The sequence below is a fragment of the Rutilus rutilus genome, assembly GCF_951802725.1.
Source record: "Rutilus rutilus genome assembly, chromosome: 10".
NCBI classification, from domain to species: domain Eukaryota; kingdom Metazoa; phylum Chordata; class Actinopteri; order Cypriniformes; family Leuciscidae; genus Rutilus; species Rutilus rutilus.
Window position 1 is genome coordinate 16,341,165 of NC_140215.1, and position 11,466 is coordinate 16,352,630.

Below are 11,466 nucleotides of genomic sequence, written 5' to 3' on the forward strand. Positions count from 1 at the left end.
ATCTCAGAGACGGAGAAGATGCTCCAAAGAAAAATAAACGGGATAAATTGTTACACTCAATATGGCAGCTGGATAATTGTTGTGACTTTCAGTTACAAAAGAGAATTGACTTTTTAAAGAGACATTAGCCTGTTTTTTGTAGCCTACTCTATACGCATGCTTATTAGCTCGATAAGCCAGAAAGAAACAGATTTTATCATGACTTGGGCTGTCTCCATACAAGTAGATTGGAGCTGTACTTGTATACCTTTTTTTGCAGACATAGCAAATATTTAATAAAATGGCTGCTAAATCAATTAGGCTTGTCTTAAAGAGACATTAGCTTATCTGCACATTATTAACCTCTGTGTGTTCTTTACAATGACAAATATGCTAAATCTGTGACTATTTTCCAGGAGATGACAGCAGGTTTAAAACCAATCCTGCAAGTTCAGAGGTCAGCTGAAAACATGTTATTTCATAAACATTTCAGACTGTCATTTTGATTTGCTAATGATACATGTGTTGTTTGTGATTTACAGTAAAAGTACACTCTTTAAGCTTGTATATCTCAATATCTACAGGATATGGACTGCAGTACTACAGTCATCTATTCAGCTACAGCACAATGAGTCTTCACTCTGGAAAAATCATGTACAGAACCTTGTATTTCTTTTTTTTAATTATCATCATTGAATGGAATTGAAGACATCAAATTAATCTTGTATTAATAACAAGCTAGTCGTGCATTATTTTGGTATGATAGAAATTCATTAAGAGTAATAAAGCTTGTTCTGCTCAAGTGAGATTGTGAGTGTGCTCTATCTGTAAGTAAAAGGGCCGTTGGGTTTATTTGGCTAGGAGAAAACAAATGCCACAAACATCATCATCAGAGTATAATCAGACTTGAATCAATATGTTTGCATACCAGAAAGAAACCTTCATGTGGTTTCATGACACACAATTCTGCTAAACGTTGCAGCGTATTTCCTGGTATGGAAAAAGCGAAGATGTTTTGGTAACACTTTATTTTAAGGTGATGTAGTTACACATAACTACATGTACTTACTAAAGTAATAACAGTAAATTATGCATAACTGCAAGTCACTAACTCTAACCCTAATCCTAACCGTAACTCTATATGTAGTTATTTAATATTACTCAGTACTCATTTGAATAAGCACAATTTAACTACGTCACCTTCATATAAAGTGTAACTGTTTTTTTTTTTTTTAGCTTTTAGTTCAACCTAAAGTAAGAATGCAAAAAGAAAATACTTAATTGCAAGCATTTTAAAAGAAGACATTTGTAAAATGATATGAAATTTTATCAGGCACATTTGACTCACACTATTAAAGTTGCTTATTAGCATACATATGACTATATTGGCTCTTTTTAGTAGCCTACTTATAAACCACATATTAATGCCTTATTCTGCATGACCATATTCTATGTCCCTTAATCCTATACCCATAAAATACCTAAACTTAACAACTACCTGCCATCTAATAAGCAGTACTTAGGAGTTGATTGAGGAAAAAGTCATAGTTAATAGTAGTTAATATTGAGAATTGGACCCTGAGTGTGACCTAAAAAAAATTAAAAATAATAATGTTTCTTATGCCTCTTGTCTAACCACCTCAGACCAGCACTCAGATCTGGAACACAAAACAAAAGTTAAAAAACTGTCTAACACATTAGGTTTTTTTTTTCTTTTTTTTTTTTCTATTCAAATTCATTTTTGTACATTTTATTAAATTCATTTTTATTGCCAAAATCTATAGTTTGGTATTATTGTTTCCTTATATAAATATAGAATTTCATAATTTGCTGTACTGGTCATTGAAAAGCCTATAAAGAAAGCTGTTTAATGGCAGGTTTTGACAAGGTTTTTGAGGCATGGGGGTTGTATATCAGTTCAGTTCAATTTATTTACACAATTTATAATGATTTTCACAATACATTGTTCATAGCTAGTCAAAGGCTAGTGCCTTTAAAAAAGCCCAGCAAAAAATAGACAGTGGTAATTTTTTATATTTTGTAGAGTTGTACTGCATGTGCCTTACAAATAAAGTTCCAAAAATAGACCTCAAAAACGTCGGTTGTGAGTTTATATCACACTTTAGATCACAGATACGTGTGCCTGAGAGAAACCTCAAGATAGTTCAGTTTAGCAAATCATTTCCTGCACTGGAAATTAGATAATCGTGAAAACCAGGCTAATCTAAAAAATGTTTTTCACATGTCCAACTTGTTTTATTTTATTGATGCAAAATAACCTAAAATGGGTTTATTAGAGCTGTTTAAACCATGTACAAACAGAAGATTTCAAAAAACATGATTTCTTTTTTATGAGTTAGATTTTTAGAAATTTGTTCAAACTTCTAAATGTAATTAATGCTGAAAAATAAATTAGTGCTAGATAGTACAGTATCACTCTGCATGGACATTTTGTTTAAAATTCAGGTGCTGGTTGTTTTCTATGACAGATACATTTCTGAATATTGCACCGCCCATTAAAATGTACTGGCTAGTTGTTTCTTCAAACTCTTCAGAGTGCATCATTGTATCCGAGGCACTGACAAGAAGAATCATGCCACTTAAACCTTTTAAAATCTTTTTATTGATGTGTGGATTTTTTTCCCGACTCCACGCCATCGGTGAGTCTCACTTTAACCAACTGATCATATCAAAAACTCTTCTCTCTTTTGCTGTTCTTATTTTACTCACAACATACACTAATTAGAAATTGATAGAATGATTTAATAATGTTCAAACTATTTAAAAAAAAACGTTTAAACATTATAATTTATACAGTACAGTAATCTGTAGGTTTCATAATCTCCATTGTAATCCAATTTAAATTAAATTTCGGTAAAAAAACGGTTTAATTCAAAACAAATTAACTAAAGTAAAAGATCAAAAATATCAATCATACACTCTCACAGGCACATAAATCTACTGAAGTTGAACATTACAAGACAGCATGTCTGTGTGTCAACGTCAGTGATCAACAACCAGACAATCCCAAAATATGTTTTATTTATAAAGCATACAGTATATACTGTAGCCTCTCTTTGTTCAAATGTTTTGAAAATGCTGGTGAACATATGTTGTATTTATGAAAAGTCCTCAGATGATGTATAGCACACTTTGTGTTTTGTCCTGCAAGGTTTATTTTATGTAGGCTAACTGTTGTAATTGTAATTGTTTTTTATCCTATTCAGCACTTCAAACTGCCCAAAAGGAAGGTTAGTAGACAGCAAAAATATTTTAAAAGTAACAGTAAATTTTGTTATAAATGTAGGAAAGATACACAACATTTCTCACAATCGGTTCTAATACTCCATCTTCCAAAGTTCAGCGTGGCGATGATGTGTCTTTGCGATGCGAGGTCTCTCTCCTGTCTGAATCCTCAACATTGCAGTGGGAGAGAGATGGAGAACAAACATCCAACACCACTCTACTGTACAACAACTCTGCTTACATCATTTTACACACCGTTGATGAACACAGTCAGGGGAAATATTACTGTAGATTAATGGAAGATGGAAGAGTCGAAACGGTTAGGATTCACACGCTTAATGTCAGTTCAAGTAAGTATATTCTTTTATATTAAACCTTTGGTGTATGCCTAAATAATAAAGATCTAAAATATTTTCATTAAGAATACTGCAAGTTAATATAATTAACTTATAATTAATAATGTGCAAAAGTCTTTGTCTTTATTGTAAAAGACAGTGCTTTTCAGAAATATGTTTAAAACTGAAATGTACTAACTGAGATGTATTCACTGAAATTCACCATGTTACCTATTGTCTTTCCAGTTTCATATAATGGAAATACTAAAATGAATACCATTTACAGACAAAGCTCTGATAATAGTGACGTATCACTGATCTGCAAGTCTAAAAAGGAATACGAGAGCTGGAAGTGGACCTGGGAGTCGAGGCCTCATTCACAGACTGATCTGATAGCAGTTGAAAAAGGAAGTGAAGTTCAAGTTAAAGGACAAATTAAACCAGGAAGACTTTCTTCAACCACATTCAATAGTCAATCGTTTATCTTTCACATCTCACCTGTGAACTTCAATTATAGTGGGAAATACAGGTGTATTACAAATACTGGTATCTACACAACCACAATGCTACACACCATCAGAGGTTTGCAAATATCAATCAGTCAATCAATCAATAAAAATAAATACATTGATTTTTCTGCTACATTTTGCTCATCAGTACATTTGTTCATTGCATTTAAAAGGTAATTGATGTTGTTGTTGATTTCAGTCTCAGTGGAGCCCCCTGATGGTGTGTTGAGGAAAAGGTCAGTGCTTCTTACCTGTGAAGTTTCTGAAGTGACTGATTCAGTGACGCTGGTCTGGCTCAGGATGGAGGGGAACAGAGGAGTGCTGGGAAAACAGCAAATTATGACTGAGAAAAACAACAAGTTACAACTCACAGTGAATCTGTCCTGCAATGAAACAGAGCACTGGCAGTGTGCAGTTTTTACTGAGGATACACTCAGAGCTCTGGCTCCTATAACAATCAGTCTTTCCTCATCAACTACTGATGCTCCAGTTACATCATCCGGAACCCCAACTGTAACAAACCAAAGTAATATCTTTTAACCATTACTTTACAGTATTTTTTTCACCCTTAACTCAGAGCTCAGGCTCCTATAACAATCAGTCTTTCCTCATCAACAGAAACCTCAACTATACCAAACAAAGGTAAAATCTTTAACCATTAATATACAGTACTTTTCACCTTACCGCGGGAAAAAAAAGTATGCTCAAGATGTACAATGTAGGCTACATGTTCTATAGCTCATCTTCAAATGATCCTGGTAAAGAAAAGTCAACAAATGAATTTAATTAATATAAATAAAGTCTCCATTTTCTTTTAGAATTCAACAAATATGCAAATGCTACTGTATCCTCTGTTTTGGTTCTGTGTGCGGGGATTCTGCTTGGAGCTCTATTGTATTACCTTTACAGAAAACGAATGTCAGGTAAAAACATCTGTGTATCTGTATTTTCTGTCTTTTCACAGTACATGAGGGAATCACTTCTTTCTTTCTTTCTTTCTTTCTTTCTTTCTTTCTTTCTTTCTTTCTTTCTTTCTTTCTTTCTTTCTTTCTTTCTTTCTTTCTAAACTATAACTCTTGCTGTATTTGCAATTCTTTCAGTGCACTCGGACCATCAGGAGTCTGAACCAGTCTATATCAACATCAGCGAAATGAGGAAAGATAGAGGTATTCAAATCGTCTAAATATTTCATTTCATATAGCCTATCCATTAGCTGCAATCTATGTTTACTATTTTACTGAAATAGCTTAACATAAAAAATTCACAATTACAACAACAAATTTCCCCCAGAAAAATGACGGTCTAGTTTTCTTCTTCCTCCAGCAGAGTGCAGCAGCACACTGGGAAACAGAGAAAAGAGTCCTGAAATGTATCGCCATATAAGAAGAAACAGATATGGTAAGATATTTTACATCCTAGAATTCCAAAATGTCATCTCAACTCAACATCATCTCATAAAGATTTTTTTTCTGCAGAAAAAACAAACATAAATAAAAGAAATGAGGTGAGTGCAGATGTTTATTAATATGTTACAGTCCAAAACAGTATATTATATAATGTTGTTCATTTAATGTGCTGCCAATTGTGATTGTCATTTTCCCAAAATAATTTTCTTTGCTGTTAAAGGGTTAGTTCACCCGAAAAAATGAAAATTCTGTCAGTAATTACTCACCCTCATGTTGTTCCAACCCCGTAAGACCTTCGTTCATCTTCGGAACACAAATTAAGATATTTTTGATGAAATCTGAGCGCTGGCTCACTCCTCCATAGACTTCTAGTTGACCGAAACTTGCTGGCCCAGAAAATGTATTAAAGAGATCGTTAATATAGTCCAAGTGACTATAGTGGCTCAATCTTAAGCGACGAGAATACTTTTTGTGCGCAAAAACAACAAAAATAACGACTTTATTCCACTATTCATTTCCTTCTCTCTGGGCCTCGAGTGAGTTCACGTAGTGTTTTAGCGCAGCGCGTCTGTGTTACACGTCACCACGTAGGCTCACTATTGGCCGACGCTGGTCATGTGTGTGATGCGTGTGACGTATAACACAGATGCGCTGCGCTAAAACACTACGTGAAAAGACTCGAGGCCCAGAGAGAAGGAAATGAATAGTGGAATAAAGTCGTTATTTTTGTTTGTTTTTGCGCACAAAAAGTATTCTCGTCGCTTTATATAGATTGAGCCACTGTAGTCACTTGGACTATATTAACGATCTCTTTAATAAATTTTCTGGGCCAGCAAGTTTCGGTCACCTAGAAGTCTAAGGAGGAGTGAGCCAGCGCTCAGATTTCATCAAAAATATCTTACTTTGTGTTCCGAAGATGAACGAAGGTCTTACGGGGTTGGAACAACATGAGGGTGAGTAATTACTGACAGAATTTTCATTTTTGGGTGAACTAACCCTTTAATTTGTCTCATCTCTCCACAGACACCAGCTACATCAGACAATGTGACATACGCAACCATTTATTTCAACAAATCCAGGTTCCAGACTTAAAGATATAACTTCCCCACACTGTCATGAAAATCTAAACGAGAAAGAATTTTGTTATTTATTCATATACCCCCAGTTTCACAGACAAGGCTTCAGCTTAGTCTCAGACTAAAATGCATGTTTGAGCTGTTTTAACTGAAAGCAACTTGCACTGACATATCTTTAAATATGTCACTGCCATTGTTTTGTCTCAAGATGCACACCAGTAATGTTTTTTTCTAAGGCACGTTTATAAGCTAAATGTCCTAATTGAACTAAGGCCTAATCCTGTCTGTGAAACCAGGTCATAGTGTTTTATTTATATGAGCCTCAAACTATTGTTCCATGGAGAAAGTATTATCACTTTCTAAATTAAACAGCAGATGGCGCTGTCTGATTACAAACTATAATCTGAGACTGTTTCGTGGTGTTGTAAAAAACACACCTAACTGCCTTCTGTACACTACCACAAATAATAATCTGTCAGACTGAAACTGGATAATTGCATTTCTTGATTAATTTTGAGTGGAGTCACATCTAAATAGCCCACTATTATTATGACTTAGCACTGTTATATGACTGTTATAGCCTAATATTACAGCATCTTTCATACAAGTGCATGTACGCTGGTGAAATGGCCATTTGATGGCACTGTTTGAAAACATACTTGAAATATAATGATAATAAAAAAAAAGTGTAAGTACAAAAAAGGAAAATGCAGTTACACATCCTCTTCTCTCTCGCTCTCTCTCTGTCTGTCACTTTCATCCTCCTGGAATCCACCCAGAACATGCTGCTTCAATGTTCTTCAATCTAAAACACAAAAGTGTGGAAAAAAAAGTAGTTTGAATAGGATGTCTTTATGGACGAGGGATAACGCTCCACACTAACTCAAGGTTGCTCTGCTTTGTATAAATGCGTGTCTTTATTTAAACGTGGGGGGATTTTTAAACGCTTCTCAAGGTCTGCTAAGTAGAACCATTGAGTGATGAATTACAGTATGACAGGATCAAAATGTTCATAAACGATGTTCTGTGGGGAGGGAAAGGCAGATGTTGACAGAATAGGCTGCGTTAAGAAAACCAAGGTTAACACATGCTCTGACTCACCTCTTTGTCACCAAAATGTAGGCGTCAGATAATCCCATTTTATTAAGGTCTTGACCACATCATGCAGTAAAGACGCATTACAAGGAGCACCATAAATACGGTCAAGATGGGTAGAATCTTATCCAAAGTCTTACTTTCAACTACTGACAATCACAGCACCTTTTTAGCTTTTCTGCTCGGCTTAATCTCCTTCACTTTGAATTAATATGTTCTAAAATCGCTTTATTCTGTCCATCACTCCAAACACTTCAGCTGTTTCTGCCCACACACACACACACACATGAATTGGTGGTTTTGGTGTCTCTGCATCCATTTAAAGCTATATGGTAAACTTACACACCATTACCTGTCCTATCTAAAATATATGGTTTCTGCTGTGCTGAGCAACACTAGAAGAAATTCATAGCCACAAAGCACTGCTCACATCAAACATATTCCTCTGTTGTCCAACCCATCTGCGAATGCCTTGAAACTACATACACTACTATATTTTATGTCAGACTCACATTATGTTATAATGTTACAAAATCCTGCACCACTTCTAATTCTTAAAGCAGCACTTTGAGGAGTAGGAAAATACAAGTAAGTTAAATAAACAAAACTATATTACTGATAGTAGTTCAGACAGATATTCCAGTGGCTCCATTTTTATGCAAGCTCACATTTTTCATTCATACGGTTGGGGATGAAGCATAACATGCAAATGTCAGAATGTAGATTGTGAGGAAGAAAAAAAGAATAATATCCAGAATGTAACCCTCAATATTGAATCTGAGTGATATATTTCATTGCTTTATAGTCTCATTAGATCATAAAGCAATGAAATATATAACTGTGGCTTATATAACTATAATTTGCCACATTATAAAACGTCAGAAAATGCAACATTAGTCATGATCGGATTTAGGTGATTTGAGCCAAAAATGATCAAAATCATGTCAATCTAAAACTCAATGGGAATTCTAAACATAATATATTGCTTGAGCAAGTGCATGCTTTTTATTTCATTAAAACTAGCATTCTGTATTTCCAAGCCTGATGAAACCATTTTAGACAAGTTTGAATTTACAAGCGGGTTAATGCTGGATACATGCTGGACCAGTATAAAACTGCTTTTCACTAACAAAAATGCTGGTCAAACTGTGTGAGGCTGGTTGCCCAATGGAGACTTGCTGGTTAAGACGCTTGGTAGGGACACTAGCATCCAAAAAACTGTTTTTGTACTTTCCCCCCTTTTTTTTCAAAATCTTGAGGTCATCCATGCTTTGCATAACAATGTGTGGTAGTCAGAAATGTAATAACAGAATATGAAAAACTGATATTCAGAAATTCTGAGCAAGTCACAAACTAGATTCTCAACAGCCGAAGAGGATTTAGCAGTGCTTGCATACGGCTGATAAGGTACGCCTTGGGATGTCTATGGCACCAGATGTCTGTTGTCTGGGTTTCTCACGTGCAGATACATTCCTGGGGCATGAATCTTGAGTATGTTGGAGGAAATGTGTCCTTGTGAATCTATTATTCTTTTGTAATGGAACAAGAGCCCTGTCGCTGAACGGCTGTTGTTACGGAGAACAAGCCTTTATTGTCGGAGCTTCGCTAATATGCTAATTAACGAGTGCAAAGAGAGCGGAAAACCAGTATGAATAGAGAGGACCGGACCTGATCTACGAGTTTAATCAGACGTGTTGCAGCATTTTATTAGTGTAAATAATGTCATGCAGCATTTCACCTGCTTTTTACGGCCACATAATATTTGCACGTTGCCTATATAAGTACTGATATAAAATGGTGAGTTTCAGGGGGGAAAACACAGTGTTTGAGCACGCAGTGAAGTGTAGCTCGCTGGCAGACAGTGAGAGAGTGAATGAGAGCACAGGGGATGCTGGGATACTGGGACTCAAGGCTGATGCGTTATGATGGACATGTCGCTGACTCTGTCTGCCCCCACTGAAAAGGAACTTCCAGGAACAGCACACCTCCTTTTGGAATAGAATTCTCCTGATAGTACATTCAAGCTACTTCCTATTCCTATAAGATAGAAAGTAGGGAAATTGGTCAAAATCTTAATGTTAAACAGGGAATAGTAGTTTCACATCAGCACTAAAGGGCATGTTTGCTCTAATGTCTTGTGTTACCGAACATGGAAAGGTCAAAGAGGCTAGTGTGACATTTCATTAGCAGTTTTGTTTTTAGAATTCAGGATTTTAGGAACTAAGGTGGCTATACAGTGTTTCATAAGAGGAAAATGCTTCATTTGATCACATTTATATTAAGACCAAGTGTTTCTTCTTTAATAACCAGTTTCCATTTGACATAACTGAGACAAAAATCACCTTGAGATAATGAGAATGACACAGTAACTTGAGGTATACAATGTCACTGAAAATGTGAACACATATTTTAAAGATTCAGATATCATCATGTCCAGGGATCATATACATGTTCATCTTTAGAGACCAAATCCTGATATCCAACAGATTCAATAGTGTTAGTGAGATGCAGACAGACTAGCTCTCCTTGAGTAGCGGTTAAGCTAGGACACAGCAGGGTCGATGGCGTGCAGACGCCACTGCAACACATGTGTGAATAGCTTATGAGCCTGTTGTGTAACGGGGTCTCTCAGTTCTAGTCTCAAACACAGCAAGACACACACACGTTGGGTTTCCATGTTTTATGGGGACATTCCATAGACATAATGATTTTTATACTGTACAAATTGTATATTCTATCTCCTAACCCTAACCCTACCCCATACCCATCACAAAACGTAGGGTATACCTGTACCACACACACATTAGCCTTGGTACTTGAATTATTGCTGTGAGCCAGGAAGTGCATCGACACACTCTCTTTGAGTTCACTACATTCATTACAGAGGAAGCAGTTGATGTACTTTACTGTATACTAATTACTTAAGAGTATGCTCAAAATATTAGACTACTTTTACTTTTTTTTTTTGCATTATGCAGTATGTACACTACATGTGCTACTGAAAATGCTACATCCCATAATGATTGCATTATGGGATGTAGCATTTTCAGTAGCACATCTAGTGTACATACTGCATAATGCAAAGAAAAATGTTACAACATTTTTAACTTCACCTTGCATTTTAAGAATGGCGACTGAAAAAATGGCATCAGCCGCAAATCTGAACTTCTTCTTGATTTGAATATTTAATCTGACCAAATCTATTCAAAATTGGATTAAAGATGCAAAATGACACTTGTTTTCATAATAAATGGATGGCATTTACTTCATCAAAAATGCAATACGAGGTAATTGTGTGAAAATATAACACAGTTTAGTTGGAAAGATTATTACAGCGTTGCATAAAATTAGGAAATGTGCAGTATATATTCTGTAGTATGCTATTTTTCCACTTCAAACATGCCCTGATTGAAGTTAATGAAGTTTATTTATTTATTCATTCATTTATTTTAGAAATTGAAATGTGCATTACTAAGTTATACCGTGTAAGCCAAAGTTACATTGACATTGGATGTTAAAATTGGATATTTGATCAATCATAAGAGTCATTTTAACTAATTACAGCCAAAATGAGAGGCGTGTGAGACTATAATTATGATGAGCATATCCTAGCCTACTGTTAATATTGCTTTCCTCAATTCTAGTTCGCTCTATTACGAGCTCTCTTGCGGCGACAAAGGTTCATTCATTGCACAGATAAAGCGCTGGACAGAAAATCCTGTGCTAATTTTAGAGTCACTCCTCATCTTCCACATTCGCACTTTAATTTTAATTTAATGAGTTCACTTCCCTCCTTATCCAGCCCTTATGAAAAATATTT

The 11,466-nt window shown here is 35.4% G+C and overlaps 1 protein-coding gene and 1 long non-coding RNA gene across 3 annotated transcripts; both read left to right on the forward strand.

Moving 5' to 3' along the window:
* The first annotated feature begins 2,528 nt into the window (after positions 1-2,528).
* LOC311298215 lies at positions 2,529-3,699 on the forward strand. The gene is made up of 3 exons (XR_014628925.1): positions 2,529-2,639; positions 3,207-3,230; positions 3,339-3,699. It is a non-coding gene; the product is annotated as an uncharacterized lncRNA (long non-coding RNA).
* Positions 3,700-3,812: 113 nt separating this feature from the next.
* Positions 3,813-7,247, forward strand: LOC311298216 (uncharacterized protein). Of its 2 annotated transcripts, none has more exons than XM_084420958.1 (8): positions 3,813-4,142; positions 4,269-4,595; positions 4,688-4,711; positions 4,888-4,992; positions 5,170-5,235; positions 5,396-5,467; positions 5,545-5,573; positions 6,499-7,247. In XM_084420958.1, the coding sequence occupies exons 1-8, from the start codon at positions 3,830-3,832 to the stop codon at positions 6,565-6,567; spliced, it is 1,005 nt and encodes a 334-aa protein (XP_084277084.1). In that variant the 5' UTR covers positions 3,813-3,829; the 3' UTR covers positions 6,568-7,247. The 2 variants fall into 2 exon arrangements, with proteins under 2 accessions (XP_084277084.1, XP_084277083.1); XM_084420957.1 differs by having other exon boundaries at positions 3,829-4,142; positions 5,393-5,467.
* The last annotated feature ends 4,219 nt before the right edge of the window (positions 7,248-11,466 follow it).

Bases quoted from the DNA above. Each gene is read 5' to 3' on its own strand.
- LOC311298216 (XM_084420957.1), top strand. From the start codon at position 3,830: ATGAATACCATTTACAGACAAAGCTCTGATAATAGTGACGTATCACTG. The intron at 4,143-4,268 runs GTTTGCAAATAT...TGTTGATTTCAG, and splicing joins AATGCTACACACCATCAGAG to TCTCAGTGGAGCCCCCTGAT. The intron at 4,596-4,687 runs GTAATATCTTTT...CCTCATCAACAG, and splicing joins CCCAACTGTAACAAACCAAA to AAACCTCAACTATACCAAAC.